Genomic DNA, 22708 nt, shown 5'->3' on the forward strand with positions numbered 1-22708 from the left:
TATTCGTTCTCTTTTCTTTTCCTCAAACACTGAACGCTAATCTCTCGTGACTATTTTTCATTAACTGAGTTTCATGGGAAATGTTTTTTTAGAATGCAGCCACCACATTCTGGGCTCACTATTCTGTAAATTCCATTGCAAACGGTTTGCACCAACTGCGCTTTCATCTATGTAATTATCCACTGTTATGCGATAATTAAAATTACTACAACGCCCTTTCAATCCTTGCCATTTCTGTTGTCTGGCAGTATTAGTCACACACACACAAACAGAACAAGATTATCCACTTGCAATTTTTAAAAAGAACAATAGGTCGCTCACACGCACATTTTCTTGTGCCCTACTTGTTTTGGTCCTAAGCCTGGTCGCGCAGTCTTCCGATGCGAAAGCTACGGCAAATAAAATATGTAAATCAATTCTATGGCTTCCACACCGGATTAGTGGAGCCCGCTGTTGTCAGCTGTTAACCTACAGGGTGCAGGTGGAAATCAGGCAACTGCTGGCTGAACAAAGAGAATCAAGAGTTGAGGAGTAAGAGTAGGGTCCTTGACTGTCGGGATGATGGCTGGAAAAGCTAGACAGTTGGTTGATATAATGGCAGGTGACCACATGGCAAAGTAGCAGGGCTAGAAACTAAGTTAGTTCAAGCTTTTTCATTGCGTGGAGAGGAAGAGAAATTGAGTAGTATTTCAGAAATGTTCCATCTGCGCTAGAGTCTGGAGCTAGAAATTGAAGGTGTGATGCTGAGTGTTGTTGGTGGTTGTTCAGGTGTGCGAGCTAGAAGAGAAGGAGAAGTTCTGGAAGAGTAAACAAGTTGAGATGAAGTGATGCAGGGCATCCCCAGCAGTGTGAATGGTCATTGGCACAGTCAACAAAGGAGATGAGGACGTAATTGATCCATTTGGTAGACTTTGCGAAACAGATGGCATTGGAATGGTTGTGGTGAATGCTTTCTTCCAGAAGATGCAAAAGCATAGAGTTTGGAACACACCTGGTCTCTTGCGCAGACAGTATCAGCTGAAGGAGATCGCTGACTGCAAAGCAGTGAGACGGGAGAGTTTGGCCTGGCAGCATAGGATGGTGATGTCTATGGTGGTGAGGAAGATGAAGGGGAGCCTCAGGGGACGGGTCAAATGCGGAGGACAAATTTCACACCCACTTCCAGATGTGACGATCAGTGTGACTTGAGCCTGTAAAAGGCAGAGCAATGGATGAGTGAGGGAGAATCTCAAATGTGAAGATTATTGTGTGGTTTTCAGGGAGGAGTTGAGACAGGCTCTGGACAGACATCGGCGTGTGCTTCCGGATGACTGGGCATACGACAGCGAATGGGATCAGGCAATGGAGGTAGGGATACTTGGTGTGTCATTTGTGAGGAAAGCAGATAAGTAGACTCAGTGGTGGAATGAGGAAGTGCAGGACAGAGGAAATGATTAGTTGACAAGTGGGAGCACTGAAGGGAGAACTGAAGAGAGGAGACAGGAGGGAGATGCAGCGTAAAGTGAAGTAAGATGTGGCACAGGTCAAACAAAGGACGTGCAATGACTTGCACACTCGTGGAACGGTAAGAGGAGAGATCTATTTGAATCATGACAGACTGGACATGGTCTTATACTGTCCGCTGTGCCAGTAGATGGTATTTACACAAGATTTGCCTTGATGCTGGATGTAGCATGGGGGCTTTATCTCTATCATGGGATGGACATAAATTTGGGACACATCATCAGTAGTGTACCTTTGCAACACACTAAAGGGACCCTTAACAAAGGTAGCCAGCTATAGGGCGATCATGCCTGAGCTTGTGTCCCAAGCCCAGTAATTATAATTAGATGGCATTCAAGGTTCCTTAAATGGGGGATGGCTTGGGGAGGGGGGGATTAGTGATCGGGTCATTTTTGCATTCTGTGAGCCCAGCAAGGATCTTTTCACTTGATCCATATCAACTCACTACTTTTTTCGGCCGCTTCAGAGATTGATTTAATTATCTGCCGCAGACCCTGTCCATGTATTCCAAGATCTTTTCGCAGTCTGATGGTGGAAGAAGCTATAAAACCTCTGCATACTACATCAACCGGATAGACTTTGGCATTCTCCGATCATTGTTGAGCCTCTGCTGCCAGTTCTGTCACAAAGTATCTTACGCTAATAGGCCTCTTGAGCTGAGTTCTCCCTCAGTACAACAGGTTAAACAGGTTGGCGAGCCAGAGAGATACAGCTGAGGAGGATGTGCAGCCTGTTGGGGTGGCGAAGGAAGGACACGGTAATATATTATGTGCCAGCAGTGTGATGGGAAGATGAAAAGTAGATGAGTGAGGAAAATAAGAGCAAACAAATAGTAGGAGAGGAAACCATAGAGTTCTAGTAAGATCAAAATTTAAATGGTTGGAAGTAGAAATCGGGATAGAGAAGGGGAAGGAGTTTGAGTATTTGGCATCTACCGTACAGAAAAATGGAGTCTGTGGAAGAGAGGTCAAGAATGCGTGCCAGCAGGTCGGAACAGGTGGAGAAAAGTATTGGGTGTGATGTGTGATAAAAGAGTGAGATAGAATGAAAGGAGGCGTAGACAGCACGAGGGGACAGTGACAGTGGTTCTGAGAAAAAGACAGGCTGCAGAGTTTGAAGGTTCAAATTTTCTGCTACTGTTTGGGAGTGACAAGGTTGGATATGATCAGGGATGAGTACATCAGAGGGACAGCCAGCATATGCAACATGTTGTGGAGAGAACGCCTTGGCTGTTCCCACAAAGTTTATAGACTCCGCAGCACTGTTGTTTATCATTGAGACACTTAAAAATTCAGTCACTTAAATGTTATTTTCTCAACATGCTTCTCAAATAACAGGGCCAACTACGCTGGAGAAAGCTATTTACACAATCATGCACGCGCGCACACACACACACACACACACACACACACACACACACACACACACACACACACACACAAACGTAACACTATGCCAGTTGTAAAATCATTCCAACCTACAAACATCCAAGACCTTTTGAATGAATTCCAAACACATTACGTTGATTGAGATGACTGAGTGAAATATCTTGACAACTAGAGTACCTGCTCTCACGCAGCTATTTAGGTCCCTCTGCTTTACCTCAAGGCATCTTCATTTAGGTTTCATAACTTGCAAAGGTGCAGTCTTTGTAAATCCAAGGTATAAAACCCATTCCGAAACATATCAAGTTTGATTATATTGTTTTTCCTGATAGTTAAACAATTATTCCTATTTTTGAAAAATAACTGCATTTTGTCAACATAATATGAGTAACACATATTTTAGAAATTTTTTTTTCTCATAGGTGACTGATTGTCCAGTGTTCTCCAACAAGATCTTCATTTCATAAACAATCTCAACAAGTCAAATCCGGGACAAATGCAAAGAGGTTCGTGGTTGTTGACATAAACCAGGCACCTGTATTGGGAATGTGTCTCTCTAAAATGATTCACAATAATCTCATATAATTGTATTCTCCTTATCGAACGCTTCTTCGAGGAGTTCTGTTGACAAAATACCTGCTAAACTAAAGGCATTACTATCAGGCTCAGTGGCTTTGAGGATATATTCATCAGTGATATTCACTGATGACATCTGTGTTTGCACAAACACATCTGACTGTGGACTTCTCCACTACGTTGTGTTCCATTCATAAAGGTCAGTTGCACACTGCCTGTCATTGTTGGTCATCTTATTTAGGCTCATGGATGTGAGTAAGTCCCTGACATCGTCTACATTTTTTTTTTCTCACATGGATGTGGAAAATGCTTTGAGAAAACCCAAAACACTTTACTTTGAACATGCAGCACCCAGTGGTGTAGTGGTCCCTGGTGACGTGGGTATAAATCATGCCCTTTTTAAGCAACCCATTCAGCTTCACGCAAACTGAAAAATAAGTGGGTATACGTATCTGTATGCCCTGCACTATACCATACCACTGGCATTACCTGTTAGCAAGTTGGCAAAAAAGTAAGAGAGGACATTTTGGGGCAAGACAATTTTAAGAGTTTTGTAGAACTACAGACAAACGGAAGTTTCCTTGGATAATCTTTGTTTCTACAATGGCTTACAAAATCTTATTTCATTCTACCGATGCCAAATTCCAGTGAAGACACATGCAGAGCGGACAAAATGAGTTACTTCTGTAAACACGTCCCAACAGGTCTTACCAGATGTGTGCTTTAGGGGTTTGGTTTTCAAATATTTTTCAGCACTTAGATCAGCCCTCTTTGTAAATATGAAAACGTCAGCTGTCAACTATTAGGTGCACTTATATTAAGAAGAACATATGCAACATCCAAACAAACTATCAAAAATGTCCATTATTTCATGCATCACAGTCCATTTGTGTATGAAGTGTATGTAGCCGCCGTGAGTGTCTGTGGGTGTCTGTCTGTTTGTCTGTCTTATAGGGGTTTATAAATAATAAGTAGCTGCATTAATATAATGGCCCATTGTTTTAAAGGCATAATAAATAAATAAAATAGAAAAAAAGATGATTGATTCACTTAAGTAGAATCGATCTGTTTTCCTTTCCCCAAAAGATATAAACATGTTTGTTTGTTGTTGTTTTTTGTTGTTGTGGTTTTTTGTTTGTTTTTTTAAGGTGTCGAACGGACCTTATAGATGTCTCTACAGACTTGACACTGCGGAAAGCAGCCTTCCGCACCTGACGTTCGCTGAACGTGCGTCTGCGTACGTCCTCTACGGAGGGGGTGTGTTCGCCCTCGTCAGACTCCGTGTTGAGATTAGTCACCGGTAGAGACGCCGAATCCGGACAAACAACCTCCCAGTAGGAGGGTGCAGCCCAACCAGTCGCACTGACGCTTTCCTTTCAAAGTTTAATCGTACACGGTGTCGCGGTTTAGCGCAGTGTCTGTGTTGTCGGGCAGTTGTGGGGTGGAAATAATGAGGGCACGGTGCAAACGTAAAGAGGCGAGAGTGAGAGGAGATGCCGACACCGGGGCTGAGCTCCGTCTACCACCCGAGACTCCCGGTGCAGAGACACACACACCTGTGTTTCCCAAGAAAGGTATGGTAGACAAGGAGTGCTCTTGGGCCGAGTCGTCTGGTCGGTGGAAAAGACTCGTGTCTGACGTTAGATTCGGACTTTACATTACTTTACTTCACGTTGACTGTCTTTGGAACCTCTGTTTGGGACTGTACAATGACTGGGAAACTACATTGATAGTATAGGACACTTGGCCCTGCGATGAGATACTTGAATGTTAGTCAAAGATTTCTTCTTCTTCTTCTTCTTCTTCTTCTTCTTCTTCTTCTTCTTCTTCTTCTTCTTTAGTGTGCATCCTCTTTATGGATATAGAATTGAAACCAGGACATGCCCAACTTAATAGCTGATGGGAAAGCAACAAACACATTTCGTTTCAAAGAGTGCAGTTTTTTTGTTTTTTGTTTTTTAAAGGTCAAGTTCTCATGCTTCCTCATGCCTGGAATGTTTCTAAGTGAACCACAGTATTCTCGTTATTAAGCTGTCAGCCACTGAATTAACAGTGTTGTTTGTTAGCTTGTCCTCTTGAAGTGGAGCTAGTTTTAGTTGTTGTTGATTTTTTTTCTATATTTAATATTATTTACTGTAAAGAAGTTCAAAAAGTTATGCAGTTAAATTTCCACTAAGCTCTGGTGTATTTATTACAGTCTTTTTTTGTGGCAAGTAAAAACCTGCTCTTCCATACCCTGTGGAGCTCTCAGGTTAGCCTGAACTAGTTAGCTTTAGTGTTTTAATGTAATGTAGTGTTGCTTTTAACACTTTCACATATTGTGGTCTCCTGACTGGTTAATTGACAGCATTTGTTCTTATTAAGCTGTTCATTTGGGTCACTCAATGACCGACTCTTGTTTTTCAATGGCAAATTTCATTGCCTGGTTGGTCAACGCTGGTTGGTCAATGGTCAATAAACACTAGTAGCCACTACATTGGGTACAATATTCAATTGATTGTTAACACAAATGGCTGATCAGCCAATGGCATTACAGTTAGCCAATGCATTAAAGGACATGAGATGACTTTCTGAAGTTAGTGAGCATCAGAGGTGACATGGTTGTTGGTGCAAGATGGGCTCGTCTGAGTATTTCACAAGCTGCTGATCTAATGGGATTTTCACAATGGCACGACCATCTCTAAGGTTTACAGAGAAAACTGTGTTCTTGTGTGTGCAGTTGGAGTTATCGAAGGTTCTGTATTATTGTAGAAAGCAACTGTACCTACATTAACATTCGTGTGAGTCTATGTTCGTGCTTTTCTACTTCCATATATACACGCAAGGAAAACATCCCTGTATACAAGGAAAACCTTTAAGACATATAAAAATGGTTGCCATGAATGAACCTTTTTGTTGCAATACAAAGCTGTAGATGTTCTCCTTGCAATGTGGTGGCACACTAACATTGCAAGGCAGCTCAACTTCAGCTTCAACTCAGCTCAAGACTGACAGCTGTGGCTTTGTGGGAGTAATCAGTGTTCTTCTAGTGATGGAAGCAGGAAGTGACTGCTGTGAACTCTATTCAAAGACCTCCAAGTTTGATTTTAATGGGCATCTCTGTCACTCAGCATTTTCTATTGACTCTTTGCCCAGTAGGTATGCAATGCCAATCCATTGTAAATCTCAGAAGAAGAACTAAACTAGACCTCTAAAGCTGCCTGCTTTGAAAATGAGAAAAAAAAAACCTGCTATTTTGTCATTTTTAAGCATTTTCTGCTGCCTTTTATTCACATCATACATACTGTTGTATTATTTTTTTCCTTCTTAAACACAACGATTGTTAAATATCATCTTCAAGTTGTATTGATGGCCAGGTGCTAATATCTGAATAAAGTTCATGACCCAATTTTCTGTTCACCAGGTGCAAAGTGTTCAGTTTACGATGACGACAAGGTCTATCTGGGAGTCCGTGTCAAAATGCCAGTAAGGGATCTTCTAAAAAATATTCGCAAAGGCCAGGGATGGATTCCTAAGGTAATTGCTCGATCCTTAAAGTGTCAGTCATAAGTATTGCATCAGTTTAAGCATCTTGCATTCCAAAGTTCATCTTAAATAATCACCAGACAGCAGATGAGCCATGCAGATTGTGTCATTTACCGCTTCAACGTTTCATTGATTGTGTTGCATGTATTGTCATGTAATGCCTTAATTAACAAAAAAATCTCTCTAGCAACATCCTCGTAGCTTTCAGTGAAATGTCTAAGACAAGCAAGCACCTGAACTCTGTCTACCTCTGTAGACCGCTGAGAACTTCTTTTTTTAACCCATCTTGGTCACAGAATTAGTTTCCATTTTCTTGGTTATTCAGATGGGCCACTTTATACATAGCTTGTCTGATACGAGTACAACTTTACCCGCAACCTCCATACATTTTAAGTGTCCTTATCAGTTAAACTGTGTCACAATATCCCTGCTGGTTGAACACTTTGAAGCACACACATTCTAATACAAATTATTTTCTCTTTTCTTTTCTAATTCAACCACTTGTGAATGCAGGAGGTCTGCGGCGAAGTAGTTAAAGGTCAGTAGAATTTCATTATTATTATTTTATTATTACCGGTATTATTATTTGTTATTATTATTTATCATTACAAGAATACCAACTGTTGTCATGTAGATTTTTGCTCCTCCTTTTTGATAGTGTATTCCCTATCTGATATAAATCCTTTCAACAGGTCAGTTACTTAGTGGAAAGATGCATCGGCTATTAGAACACAGACAAACAACATTGGAAGTTTTCATTATCTGAATTTGCCTGATCTCATTCTCCAAGTCATGGTCTGTGTAATTGAGGATACAGAATTTATATCTGGCTTCCTGAAAGTATTTGATTCCACTTTGACAGGTTAAGGAATCATGAGAAGGCCTGCTTTCGACATACCAATTGTGTTCGCCAGTGCTCCAACAGCAAAGATTCACTATCAAACTTTAAAGGACATTGAATTTTCATTTGAACTATTATTTTAGAAGCCGGTCGGCTTTAGCTCTTTTGATCTCAAGCAACTGGGGAATGAGATTTGGAAGAGAGGAGAATGAGACTTGGCATAACTTCACCGAATTAAGATGCAATGATTCTTATGAACCGCAAGGATGAAAGAAAATCCTACAATGCACCAGTCCACAGCGATACCGAATGTAAGTGCTAAGTGTTACTGCTATCCCCGATTTAATAAAAATCTTTTTTTTTTTTGAATACCAGACAAGAAGCGAGTCAAAACCCACTCAGCGCGCCACCGTACCAAGGTGAGTGTTGAAAACACAGACCCCAGGGCTGCCTTCAAAGTTCCATAGCATCTACTGTCAAGGAAGGCTGTAAATCACAGGATGATTTTACTGCTGTTCTCATCCGCACTACTGCACCTCGCTTTTTAGAGAAAAGGTGCAGCTAAAAGCTTGGAGGAGCTGGCAATCATCATTGAGGTGTTGGAGGAAGACCTCAAGACTGGCAACTGCTTGGCCCACCCTCCTGTCTCGCCCAAGAGTTCCTCAACTGGTAAACCCACTCTGTCTTGTCTTACAGATCCAGTATGTAACATTTTTAAGGAAGCCCACCTGACAGCGCGTTTCGTATTTAGGCCGCTGTCAGGTGGACTTCCTGAAATACCGGACTTCCTTAAAAAAACGGTGCCTCAAGAAGGCAGCTGACTGGGTGCAAGACTCTTGCTCTATGTATATTCTCATATACAGTCTTGGCGAGTAATCTATTACTAGGTAATTCGCTACTGTAATTAAACTGCTTTTTTTTAGTAACGGAGTGATGTAACGGGATTACTCTGGCAAAAATGGTAATTATATCATAATTATTTTATCAAGTAACGATTCCATTACTTTTCTGAAATATTTTGCAAGCTAAAAATGTCTTATTGTCCACAAAATGTCTGAAATTTTGAAAAACAACTGTGACAACAACGATGTCGCAGATTGATGATGCAGCCGTGCATGCAACGTCATTGATATGGGACGACGCACCAGAACAAGCATGGCGGCGGCAAAAGAAAAAACAGTAATTGCGTTTAATAGCTGGGAATACAGACATTATTTTGAGTTCATCTCTTCTAAATGAAAGATTATTGTGGTTCGCTGTGTTATGTGCAGGAAGCAAGACGTTCTCAACTGTTACTTCATCTTTTTTTTAAACTAATTAGTCATTGATTACTTGTGAAACAAAGTAATTAAAGAAGTAATTAGATTACTTTTTTAAAGGAGTAATCAGTAGTTGAATTATTTTTTATGGAATAATCCCAACAACACTGCTCATATATATAAAAACCATTCTAAAAGTAGGAAAACCAAATCGTAACATATATATTATAATAAACATATATTGTATTGTATTAAATTGTACTGTGAGTACACTCTTTTATTACCATATTTATGGGCAGTATGTTAAGCTTTAACCAACATAAAAATCCAAATCCCCCCCCAAAAAAGTTTCTGACAGCTGTCACTTCTTCTTTTGCCTGCTTTAATTGTTTTCATTTTGCAGGGTACACCAGTGACGATTTCGACGAGATGATCCCGAGCCCCGAGACCATCGGGACGTTCTCTCCAGGCACAGGAAACTACCATCAGGTCCCCTCCCCTCCTGACTTCGTGCAGCACGCTCTCCCCCTCCCCACCGACTGGAACCATGGCGATGGAGATGTGTGGTTTGACCCCAGTAGTCCTAGCTGGAACCTGAGCGATTCCTCCTTCTTCTGGGCACAAGTGCAGAGAGAGGAGAGCCACCTGAGTGAGATCTCAGACGCTGTTCTGCTCAACCCCGACAAACACGGCAAGACGTGAGTGGGCCGCGAACGTACCCTCTGCGTGGGTGTGTTAGTCAGGATTTCTACCTCTGAGAAGTTCAGCAGATCCACTGCTATTTGTAAAGTAGCGAACTTGGGATTCAGCAGTCGTGTTTGATCAATCGCAGAAGAGTTGCAGCAGTTTTGGGTCCGTGCGTGCATTTGCTTAATTTTGCTTTTATTCTGTTCATTAGATTTGAGCAACAGTATATTTTTGGTGACGTCATGACACCTGAAGTAGAAACGTGACATCACTCAACCTTGTGTGTGTGTGTGTTGCTCTTCTGCTCTCTGTTTAATAGCTAAGCATGTGAATCTCCTCCTCTGCCTTCGTGCCTCCAGAGCTAAATCCCCTCTCCCCCTCTAACCCGAACAATCATGCCATAAACATGACTCGGGACACCATCCAGTGCTAACCTACCTGCTGAAATGGTAGCCTAAATTGTAATTTACAGGACAATGAAAAGAATAATGCAAGAAATGGCGGTGAAAACACCCTGGTAGTTTACTGAGTCGTAAGGAGAAAACCTGCTATGAAACAACCCGCAGAAAAATCCAACGTAGAGGGCAAGCCGAGTCCTGTTTCTGCACAGCCATTCCAAACTGGCTCCGTGTGCCTGTTAAAACCTTAAATGTAAAGCTGCCCGAACCTGACATGACTGTGCTTCTCCCCTCAGGGCTCTCCACCAAGTGGCGGGTGTGGGAAAGAGAGCGTTGGGCTACTGCCTTGCCAGTCGGATGGCCGCCCTTGACAGCCTGGACCTCAAAGACTCTGACGGAATGGTACAATGCACACACACACTTCCAATGAGGACGTACTCATAAACAAACATCCACTTTAGCTAAAATGATATTAATGTAAATTGTCAGAGTGATGTTTTTTTACGTGAGGTGCTGCGCGTCTTTGTGCGACTCCTCCACCGGAGTGCTCATGTCTTCATTATCCCGACGTCTGCAGACGGCCCTCCTGCATGCCGCCAAACACAACCACCACCTGATGGTCGCAGATCTGATCCGTTTCGGAGCCAGCGTCAACGCGGTGAACAACGCGGGGAAATCCTGCCTGCACCTCAGCGCAGAAAGAGGTTACATCCGAGTCCTGGAGGTGAGAGCGTTGCCTCAGCTGGCAAACGTCTGGGGGGGGGGGCAGGAGAGCAGGCCAGGCAGACTGGTAGGAGATAAACAGTAAAACAACAGGAAGTCAAATATGCCCTGCTTACGCCCAAGGTGTGAAGCCTAGCATCTCTGAACGCACGACACACTGACCCCTGAGTCTGTGTGGCGCACAAGTTGGAACCAGGACATTTTCTAAAAAAGCTTCCATGGTTATGGTTAAAGTTGAGTAAAATGCAGTAATGTCCACCTTTAGATCAATCGCAGCGCTGCAGTTTGTGCACATCCCTTTTGAGCAAAAGTTCTAAACAAGTTTCAGCAATGCAACATGAAGAAACAAAGCTAAACGGAACTCAGTGTTCTATGGTCTATGTCAGTGGTGCACCCACATATCAGCATGCGAGCCACTTATACACTGACCAAGTCAAAATGATCCACCCACTATAAAATTGGAAAACATAATAATTCATAAACATATTTGTAGTCCAGTGATACAAATCAATAAATCACCCTCTCTCTCTCTTTCTCTCTTTCTCTCTCTCTCTCTCTTACTCTCTCTCTCTCTTTCTCTCTCTCTCTCTCTTACTCTCTCTCTCTCTTTCTCTCTCTCTCTTTCTCTCTCTCTCTCTTTCTCTCTCTCTCTCTTTCTCTCTCTCTCTCTCTTACTCTCTCTCTCTCTTTCTCTCTCTCTCTTTCTCTCTCTCTCTCTTTCTCTCTCTCTCTCTCGCTCTCTCTCTTTCTCTCTTTCTCTCTCTCTCTCCATCTCTCTCTCTCTCTTTCTCTCTTTCTCTCTCTCTCGCTCTCTCTCTTTCTCTCTCTCTCTCTCTCGCTCTCTCTCTTTATTTCTCTCTCTCTCTCTCTCTCTCCATCTCTCTCGCTCTCTCTCTTTCTCTCTCTTTCTCTCTCGCTCTCTCTCTTTATTTCTCTCTCTCTCTCTCTTTCTCTCTCTCTTTCTCTCTCGCTCTCTCTCTTTATTTCTCTCTCTCTCTCTCTTTCTCTCTCTCTCTCTCTCTCCCCCTCTTTCTCTCTCCCTCTCTCTCTCTCTCTCGCTCTCTCTCTCTCTCATGCCATGCGATTGACCCACGCCAAACTTCATACTGGTGTTGGCGTCTTGACGAAGCAAAATCCCCAGCCTTGTAGCTTCTGCTGCAACGGGAAGACTCTCTCCGCATCACATTTACTCATGATGTAATGTTTTTTTTAATACGAGCAGCTTTTAAGATCAGGTGTCCCCAGGAGGAAAACCACTTACGTGCTAAAACTGACAGAAAGCAGCGTCTTTCACGGTGTTAACAGCACGGTACACTCATCACCTTGGGTTCACCCAGCAAATGTTTCCCACTGAAAAAGGGGTGTGTTTATTAGATTCCATAGGTAACAGGCCTGGGACTTACTGTCTGTTGTCACAGCTTGTAAAGGCGCCGCTAAGTACAGCCCTCGTCCCTTTTTGAATGCCACCTTTAACTTCTTTGTGGGAGCCAAAGATGTAATGACACATTGAGGCCACTGACGTGGAAAATAACAGAAGTCACCTCAAGGGAGGGACAGATAATCTGCACGTTGGACCGTTCATACCAGTGGTTCTCAACTGGTGGAATCTCAACAACCACACCTTTTTTCCTGATCACAAAGTTGCGACCCAAATTTATTTCCCAGCGCTCAAAGTTATTCCCCCAAAAATAAAAATGCCGGCCCACTTTCTGTCATGTCCAGTAAATAAACTAAATAAATGTCCAACATTTTCTCTATGAGTAGATATATTTTAAAATCCCTTTAGAAATGCTGCTTTGTGCTCAATAATAGTTTATCTTTGATCGCAGTGTATATTGTGTACATAGTGAGTGTCCTAAATCCTATACTTGTTTGTATTTGTTACATGTCCAGGGGATATTTAGTTATTATAATAGGCACATTTCCTCTTAGCGGCACTAATTGGCAGCTGTGTACACTGCAAAGTTCACTGCTGTGCGACTGTGCAATCGTATCTTATCTAAGACACCTGCTGCAGTACAGTCAGTGGAAGAAAAGGTTTTAGGATACCCTTAAAATGTGACTCAATCTCAAATATCATCATTAAATATTTGCAGAAAACTGTTTTTGTCCTTCAAAGGGTGTGGCTGCACCAGACAGACAGACAGACAGACAGACCAAAACTAATGTCAATAACTTAAAGGGCAAAGGGGATTATCTTGTCAAAGACTGATATACATACTCATAACCAGTGTTGGCAAGTAATCTATTACTAAGTAATCCACTACTGTAATTAAACTACTTTTTTTTAGTAACAGAGTAATGTAATGTAATTGGATTACGATTCCATTATTTTTCTGAAATATTTATTATAGTCTGAAATTTTGAAAAACAACCAAAAACAACAATGTCGCACGCAGATTGATGATGCAGCCGTGCTTTATATTGTGAGGCACCAAAATAAGCATGGTGGCGGCAAAAGAAAAAACAGTCACTGCGTTTGTAGCTGGAAATTCAAACGTTATTTTGAGTTCATCTCCGCTAAATGAAAGAATCTTGTGCTTGGTTGTCTTTTTTTTTTTTTTTTTTAAACTAAAGTGATTAGCGATTTATTACTTGTGAAACAAAGTACTTAAAGAAGTGCTTAGATTACTTTTTAGGGAGTAATCAGCAGTTGGATTACTTTCATGGAGTAATCCCAACAACACTGCTTACAACTTATTACCTATTATCTTGTCAAAGTCCCAGCCAGTTGAAGAGTGCGTGCGCAGAAGTGGCTCATGATTGGAGAAGAAGTCACCGACGTGTCCTCATAGGATCTTGGCTCATGGCTGTAAACAAGCATGCATGTGTTCATTTGCTTTTGTTTTTTTTTCTGCTCTCAGGTGTTGAAGCATGCCATGATGGACGGAGTGTATGTGGACGTCGAAGCCACCGATAACTCCGGTAAAGTTCTTACAAACCTTTCAGCCTCTGAGACGTTTGACTAATAAGCTGCACCTTGTTTCAATATTTGCAGTGTAACATGTGCAAAATAAGGGCCTTGTGTTACTGTGGAATTTAAGTCACAATATGACGGCAAGAGCTTTCAGTGTTTTTGCATTACGCACCTGATCAGAGGTGACGGCCCCGCCGCTGTGGTCACCTAATGCTCCTCCCCTCATGCAGAGACCAGATAGCTGGGGCGAAGGAGGGAAGTACGCTCGGCCTGTACCTTGCACACAGCCGTGGGCTCCGAGCCGCGGCACTAAGCCGTCTGTCAGGCTCTGCGATGTTTGTTTGTTTGCCGACTTCGACGACTCCAAGGAAGGGGAAAAGAAAACAAGTTCCGCGCAGTCGGGTTTGAACGTTGGGGAGTGGCCGTGGTGAACTCCTCTTGTGGCCTCCTCAGGTATGAGCGTCCTCCAGTGTGCCTCCGTGGCGCTGAAAGCCGCCGTTCGAGAGCTGGAGAACTGCGAGTTCCCGCACCAGGCCCGACTCCAGAGCCTCCGCCAGGAGCAGATGATGGAGACCCTGGAGTGCCTGCTGCAGATGGGGAGCTACCTCCATACCATGGTACGTCACTGGGGCAACAACACCAAGACCCGAATAAGCGAGCAACATTTTACAGAAGTGATTAAAGCAGGAAGTCTATGGACAAATGCAACACGTATCATAACATTTTTAGTGACACCCTGCTATACCTATTTTAAGATCAGGCAACATTGATACCAGCAGAGCAGCCTTGCTATTAATCAAGTAAACAGCAAATGTGCGATGCTCAGTTGTACCTGAAGGGGGCGTCTCCCCTAACCTGAGAGAGATGTATAGCAAGATAGTAAAGGGTTTCAGGTTTGACCATCGAGATACACATATAGACTCAACTCTGCATAACACGGGGCCTCTAAATGTGTTTTTTTTTTAGGTTTTGCCATCTTCCATTAGGAGGTCACAAATACTGAATTTCTATGACCTTCCCAAATGGACATAAGACCTCAAAACCACGGCTCGTGCGCGACACTGCATCACCGTGTTGCTTTGTTTTGAGTGCAAAGCTTGGTAGCAGCCCGGACCTTGTCCATGTCGTCCGTACACAAGGAGGCCTCTCTGATGTCTATTTTGCCTGTGAATCATTTCAACCCAGGCTGCCAAAGGAAAACAAACTCGCTTCATCCTTTGTTTTTGCCTAAGCTTTAGTTGTGTATTTTGAGCAGCTCTGCTGCTTAAAAAACGTACAGGCAGAAAACCCACTTCCTTTAATTGTGTGTGTTTGCACTTTAGATTTTTGGCAGGTCAGTCACCGCGAACAAACGGTGATTCAGCGTCTGTCACGAACGGAGCAAACAAATTCTACCAAGCCTTTAGAAACCTACGTACATGTGTATATATAATATATATAAAGATTTGCATTTGCACCCACATGGTTGCGGTTTTGCTGAGCTTTTTAAGTGCCAGGCTTTGTGATTTTTGCTCTTTGGTGATGAGCACGGATGAAGATTTGTGACTGCTTGAACAGACATCTGCTAACTTGTTGGTTTGTTTGCGTTTAGTCTCTCTGACTGCCACAAAACAGACATTTTTAGTACTGATTAGCATTCTTAACGTTAATTAAATACATTCATTAAGATTTGTGTGTTGCATCCGTATTAGATAGGCCTCAAGAGACAACTGAGTAGAATCAGTTACAGTAGTTTTGGTGTTTTCTGATCACGATTTCCCCCCCCCCACTTTATTTTCCTCAGGGGAGCCAGAGTATGCAACCTGTGATTGGCTGACACCATCCAGCAACCCCGCCCGACAGGGCGTTGTTTTCTTTTGGACCCGACAGTAATGTTCCGAGTTGGTTTAGGCCTGAGTTTTAGAGGAGGGAATAGAAGCCATACCATTTCTATTCAGTTTTTCCAACTACGCTCAGGCCTTTTTATGTAAAGCATCTCAGATTTTGTGAGAGGGAGAAAAAAAAAAACAGGTGTTGTTTTATTTTAACCTCTGGAGATCTCTAGGTGCCTATCAAATGGTTTCTGTGAAACTTCCATTGTTTGTTACATATTAGTAACAAGTTGTCCTCAGTCAGACCTTTTTGGTTTCAGGAGGTCTGAGAGTGTTTTGCATGCATACATACATACATACATGTATTACATATAAACCCCACCGTGGTATTTCTACCAAGGTTGCCAGGTCCTGTGGGGGGTTTAAGATAATGGTTGAGTTTAAAATTATATGCAGCCATTTTATAAGCTTAACTTTAACACTATATACTGCAATTTCTTAAAGTTTGAAAATATTTTTCTCTGTCCATAGTTGTGTGGGTAAGCATTTTTGTGGTGCATGTTTTTTTTTTTTGTTGTTTTTTTTTACCTCTTACCACATTAGTCAATTTTTTTATCTTCTCCTCTCCCTATTTTAGTCTAATTTGTTCAAAAACAGTGTGTGTGTGTACATTAAGTGTTAAGCGAAGGAAAAATACAAATACAGTTAGCAAAACTAGACATGCACACTGACAACTCTCAAACCCAATGAACAAAACCCAGGTATTCCCTCGTACCTACAGTGGCAATATAGTAAAGTATGCATCATTTTATTCAGCTGTAAAATATACTGCATGTGCTTTAATTGGTTGTTAATGTGAGTCTTGGGAGAATCATGTTACATGTATTGCTAAGATGCTAATCTTGGGCATTAAATAGCCTTTTTTTTTTTTTTTTAATGAGCTGTGTCTCTGTTATACACATTTATAATAAGCACAAATGTATCGTGATGAGCATTTTAAAAGTTGAGTGTTTAGATCAGAGATATGTACGTTACATACTTGACTTTTCATGTTGCGGAAGTTATTAGGTGTATTGTTAACCAAAGGGAACAGTTCAAATGTTTGTTTTTGCCATGTATTTTGCTTCTCTTTATGTGGGAACTTTAAGATGCATTTGACATACAAATCCTTTTTAAATGACATGTTAAGCTCTTTATGTTGAGGTGTTACAGGTGGTCATTCTGTATATCATGTATGGACCTTTTATTTTTTTTTTTCATACGTATTTCCATCGGTGGTGGATTGAACTCGCACTGTAACGTCAGCATTCGCATTTACATCAATAAACAGCGTGCTCTCTACTGTAGTCTGTTTCTTCACTGGAAGGCTTAATTACTGTGTCACATCATTGCTGCATTAAGACATATTTCCTATGTACAAGTGGAGAATAGGGGGGGGGGGGCGTAACAAATATAAATCATCTTTGGCCGGATGGGGAAAAATAAAAAATAAAAAATGCTCAGTCGCGTTACGTAATTTCAAATCCGTTGAAACAGATGTTGAGATGTGCGCCATCAGGCTCCTTTAATGTGTCTCTCTCAGAACCAGCGAGATGTGTCGCGGCTTGCAGGGGCCATTGGAAGCTGATGAGCACTCTGTGGCGGAAAAAACAGCAATTATTAGGGGGTTAGTGCCGTGGCAACCACATCGTGCGTGTGTGTGTGTGTGCAATAGACATTTATGGCTCTATCAGATCATTCACCAGATGTCGAGGCTGAGCAAGAGGCCAGGGCCAAGCAGATGAAAGGAAGATAAAGGAATGAAATTGGTGCCTGAATTGCACAACAGATAGCAAGAGGAGTCGCACGGTGGGGGGGAAAAGAAAATCACCAGGAGTCATTTTGCATGTGTTGGTGCACGCTCGGCGACAGAGAGAGGCAGAGGGTGTGGCAGAAGGAATGTTTCTGTCAACCACCGCAGGGGGAAAACTAGTTTTGTTTTTGTTTTCTTGTCGGGCTCTTCAGACTGGTTCCGTGTGTCAAGTCTTGTGAAAGGGTGTAAAAGCAACACGACAGGGCTCGGGTTGCAATGACGACCGGCGGAACACCAAATTGGACGGAGACCCCCCCCCGCCCGCCCCCGCCACATCGATGCAAGGGGGAAAACAAAGTAGGTGGAAAGGGATTTGTATCTCTTCTAAGAACTCCGAAGAAGAATGGGAATGAGGTTGTTGAGGGCGGTACAAGGAAATAAAAAATCCTGTATCGTGATTGGCTTGGCTCGACGGTTGATTGAGGCAAAGAAGTTTGTCAACAACAAGGCTTTGAGGTAGATCTTAGATCAGGCGTTGGCAAACTACGGCCCAGGGGCCATATGCTAAACTGTGTTAAACCACGATAATCTTTTTAATCCGGGCCGCCGAACTTGAAGAAATTGTATTAATAGTAAGTACGACGTAAAATAGTCGTGTTTTATCCATTTTTGTCAGTGTCTCCAGAGTCACTTCAATAAAGAACTAAATATCCTGGAGCTTCCAAGACATATTTTGTTCATTTTCAATAGACATTAAAGCACACGTTTTCTACAAATCCCATGATGTATTTTTGCCTCCTACGAGGTGGCTCACCAAAACACCCCCATCCATCTGCTGCTGCTCCGGGCCCTCTGTCACATTTTAGAACCCATCGTGGCCCCACAAATCCAAAAGTTTGCCCACCGCTGTCCTAGACCGATCTTCGTCCAGCAGCGCGCGTCTTAGAAGTGCAGTCAAGTCAGGTGCGAGGTTCCTCCAGAAAGAAGGCCCGAGCACCCCCCCCCCCACCCCCCCCACCACCACCACCACCACCACCTCCCCGCTCCTCCTCCGGTGGCTGTGCGCAGGAGCCGAGCCGCAGCCAGCCGCTCATAATGAATTTAAAAGCGTCTTGCTGGGGAGCACACAGCCTCCAACGGCGCTGCGGGCCATTCTGCAGCACCCGGCTCCGTCTCGCCGCTCTCCACCACTGCTGGAGACTCAGGGTGGTCCCGCAAAGCGGCCCCACCCCCCAACCCCCCACCCCCACGTTTCTCCCCGTCTTGCATCACCCCCACATAGATGCCCTGCCGCCGGCTCCATCGTGCTCCCATGTTGCCTTTCGCCCGTTGCTTTAGCCAGCATGCTTGTTTTTTGCTTCCTTACTTCTTGGGTTTGATGATTTCGACCATGTACATTCACACATGCTGCTCTTCAACGGTAAAGCTTTGCATCGTTTTTTGCTTCTGTCATTGAATCTCCACATCAAGATCCACTATGATGGATAGGAATATTGACTTTGCCGGTCTTGTCGAACAACAATAAGTCACTGGATATATGTCCATCCTTTGCTAATTTCCCCTGCTCTGCTTTTCGTGCGTGCTAAAGCGTGTTCATGATTAGAAGGTGCCTGGAATTCAGCCCTCTGTGATGTCACAAAAGCCACATATACTTTACTGATACAGATACTTGTACAATTAGTTCAATCAGGTCCAAATCATATTTATAAAGATGTTCGTATATTATCTATATATCATGTCTATGTTGATACTAATATGTTATACAGTATATATATGTATATACATTTTTTCTTTGCTATATTATATATACATATATGTGGAAAACATATTTATATGTATTTTCAGTGCACATATATATATATATATATATACTATAGTCGTATAGATGGTAAAGCAGAGCACTGTATATTTACTGTATATACCACCCATACGAAAAAGCAATAAGGGATACAAATTCAAAAAGTGCACTGCTTACTACTCCTTTTTGAACATGTATAAATACTTTATTACTTCTTTTTTCTTTGTGAATAGTTTTCTTCTATTTTTTTTGTACACATGTTCAAAATAAACTAATCCATTTATTCATTCATTTCATACTTTTATGATCACAATTGTTATAAAACTGTAATAAAAACACATACACACACACACACACACACACACACACAGATCTATAGATTTTTTTTTTTTCCCTTTGGAATTTCTTTCTGTCAAAAAAAAAAATATATATATATATATATTTGTGGTCTTTTAATTAGACAGGAAGTGGGGGATGGGCTCTGAGGTAGGGTACCCGGAATCAAAGTGTTTACCTTGAGGCTGGATTTCTTTACCAACCACTGTTTCCAAGGTCAGAATGAACTGTCACACTTTGTTTTCCCTCTTTAATTGCTACTGGTGTTCCAAGGTCACTGTTCAATTTACATTAAAGTGTGCATGAATTGCATCATGTGCCGTCACCAAGCAGTTCACACGTTTCTTTATTTCCCTGCACTTACGTACTCTGTGTACTTTGTTGATGTTGAAGTTCAGTTTTTACAATGCCTCTCCATATTACATATTCATTCATTCCAGGATGGATGATTGATGGCTGTTTCCTTTAAAGTGGAACAGCTTAACGTTGAAACATACAGTGACAAGAAAGGTGTGGTGAGAGCCTTCTACTTTTAGGCGTTACATTAAAGAAAAAAAAAATGTCTTTATATCTTAAAGTTAAAGTCCCAGTGACTATTACATCCAGAAGGATGCAAAATTTGTTCTGGGGGGATCGAACCCACAACCTGCCACTGTCAGGGCAGACACTGAGCTGGTCAGTTAGACCAGTGGTGGTTATTTTGTGCATTTTAGGGAGAATCATTGATTTATTCACTCTGCATTACTGTTAGAATAAGTGAACATGAAGCTCTTCAAATCAGCAATGTGATGTGACAACAGCTTTGCACAAAACAGAGGCAGGAATGTCAGTTCTTTTTTGTTTAAACGTATAAATTGTACTGTATAAATTATACCGCAGCTTTTTCAAAAGTAAAAAGTAAAGGTAGTACATATAGAAGCAGAACTTATACAAACATAAACAAACATATTTTTTAGTCTTTTACGCTTCCACCTGAGCACAAAATTGGTGTACTTGTGGCATTTCTAGAGGTTACGAAATGCTAACTTAAAACACCTGAACCTCCATCCTGATTGGTCTTCCCCTTTCCGATAAATGTCATTCCTATTATCCACTATTTGTACCATCACTGCTATATTTTAGCCCACCCTTAGAGTGGGAAGTACAATTACATACCAGACACAAAGGTCACAAAACTTAGTCTTGCACAGCAGTCACGAAAAAAAAAAAATTCTTGTTGTGATTTTGTCGATTGACTTGACCTTGAAATAACCTTTGGTTTGGTTTCTTATGTAAAAAAAAAATTGTTTTTGTTTTTATTGAAAGTCACTAACTGGAACCATGATTCATTTGTAATGTGTCGAACAATTGCTTGCACCGTCGAACCCGTGCAGGATATTGAGCCAGACCTGATACTCTCATGTCCCCTGCAGCCTTTTCCCCTGGCAGCGAAACTTAATGGTGTTGATTCATCTCATACCTGAGTGTTATGTGATCCTCCACGCCTCGTGATATCAGAGAGCACCTCCATGGAATACAATTAAACGTGTGCCAACACACACACACACACACAAACACACACGCACACACCAGAACTTTGGTAACACATCGACACGCTCACCAATTGACAAAACAAAGTGATTCTTTTTTTTCTTTTTTCTTTTCTTAAAAAGTGCAACACTTGCTGACATAAGGGGTCTAATGTTAATTATCATTTTTAATAAATGCACTTCAGACAAAACATTTAAAAGCTTTATCATTTTCAGTCTTCTCCTATTTCCACTCTCCAACTCTTTTGTCCTGGGACCTTTCTGTGTGGAGTTTGCATGTTCTCCCTGTGTCTGCGTGGGTTCTCTCCGGGTTCTCCGGCTTCCTCCCACACTCCAAAAACATGCATGTGAGGTCAATTGAACGCTCTAAATTGTCCGTAGGTGTGCATGCGAGTGTGAATGGTTGTCTGTCTCTATGTGGCCCTGCGATGAACTGGCGACTTGTCCAGGGTGTCACCCTGCCTTCGCCCTAAGACAGCTGGGAGAGGCTCCAGCAGACCCCCGTGACCCTGAATAGGAATAAGCGGGTATAGAAGATGAATGAATGAACTCTTTTGTTTTCTCTCTCACTCAGCTTCTCTCATCACTTTTACAAGTGCTCGCATTTCTCCTCTAGCAGCCCTGATCACGTGGCTGCTCTCACACAAACATGAAAAACGTGCGCGTCTAAACTCAATTTCTTGTCTGAGTCGACGCATGTTGGGTCAGGAATTACATTGTAACAACAACAACAAAAACAACAACAAAAAAGAAAGAAACGCGCGCGCTGAACACACCATTGCGCCGCAGCAACGGCACCTTTTGTCCTTTCCGACAGTGACGCCTGCTGGTGAGAGACGGAAATGCAGGCGATTCCCTTGGAACATTCGACAAGGCGTTCAATTGCAACATATTCTTCACCGCTGATTGTTGCGTACGTAAATGTCAATGACGTTGCCCTGCGAGGTCTTTGCCAGATGCCGTCCTAGGGTTTGTGGGTTCCACCCCACCGTCCGTCGCCCCCCACCCCCACCCCCTTTTCAATGTCAGAGGGGAACCAGGGAGTTGCGTCATCGCCGCCCCGCAGCCTCCCAATTCTTTCTCACATCCTTTTATTTAATGTCCACATTTCTCTCAGTCCGTTGACAATCTACGCGCAGAAGTGCTCGAGGAGAGTGGGTGCGAAGGGTCGGACTTTTTCTCTCTCTCTCTCTCTCTCTCTCTCTCTCTCTCTCTCTCTCTCTCTCTCTCTCTCTCTCTCTCTCTCTCTCTTTTTAGTCCTCCTTATGTTCCGGTCAGAAAACAGCAGGGGCATCGTGTGAGGCCTTTTCCCAGAGTTTAGTTGCCGAGGAGAGGGGAAGTTAAAGCAGAGGAAGGGAGTTTGCAAAAGGAAGAGGACGCCTAAAGAGGCTTGAAGAAAGATGTGCAGAAAGATTAAAGGCTCAAGTTGGTACTGAGACACTCTGGAGTTCACCTGTGTCAAAGTTTAGTCATGAAACTTCACAGAGTCGAACTTCATTTTTATTAGCACTCATTGGTTGATTCTTTATAACCCAACCGTCAGGTAACTGTCAAGTTTTTATATTATTTGCATAGTTAGTACCCCCCTTTTTTTTCCGTTGTGGCCCATCCCCCAATTTCACCAGAAT

The 22708-nt window shown here is 42.4% G+C and overlaps 2 protein-coding genes across 2 annotated transcripts in view; one reads left to right on the plus strand and one right to left on the minus strand.

The window, feature by feature from the left end:
• LOC142895137 (pleckstrin homology-like domain family B member 1) overlaps positions 1 to 22708 on the minus strand; it is a 363501-nt gene that overhangs the window by 183245 nt on the left and 157548 nt on the right. The gene's annotated exons all lie outside the window — the stretch shown is intronic.
• Positions 4800 to 16964, plus strand: LOC142895132 (uncharacterized). Its single transcript, XM_076035927.1, has 11 exons — positions 4800 to 5038; positions 6868 to 6980; positions 7503 to 7527; positions 8206 to 8249; positions 8379 to 8499; positions 9493 to 9787; positions 10471 to 10576; positions 10752 to 10898; positions 13762 to 13822; positions 14268 to 14431; positions 15598 to 16964. The coding sequence occupies exons 1-11, from the start codon at positions 4915 to 4917 to the stop codon at positions 15628 to 15630; spliced, it is 1233 nt and encodes a 410-aa protein (XP_075892042.1). The 5' UTR covers positions 4800 to 4914; the 3' UTR covers positions 15631 to 16964.

Source organism: Nelusetta ayraudi, unplaced genomic scaffold, assembly GCF_046127955.1.
Source record: "Nelusetta ayraudi isolate G7.1 ecotype Tasmania unplaced genomic scaffold, CSIRO-AGI_Nayr_v1 ptg000048l, whole genome shotgun sequence".
NCBI lineage: Eukaryota > Metazoa > Chordata > Actinopteri > Tetraodontiformes > Monacanthidae > Nelusetta > Nelusetta ayraudi.

What these genes read in the sequence shown, in the direction of transcription:
- LOC142895132 (XM_076035927.1), top strand. Translation starts at nt 4,915, where the DNA reads ATGAGGGCACGGTGCAAACGTAAAGAGGCGAGAGTGAGAGGAGATGCC. An exon ending in GCCCAAGAGTTCCTCAACTG is followed by an intron (nt 8,500 to 9,492) that starts GTAAACCCACTC and finishes TTCATTTTGCAG; the next exon opens with GGTACACCAGTGACGATTTC. An exon ending in GTTACATCCGAGTCCTGGAG is followed by an intron (nt 10,899 to 13,761) that starts GTGAGAGCGTTG and finishes TTCTGCTCTCAG; the next exon opens with GTGTTGAAGCATGCCATGAT.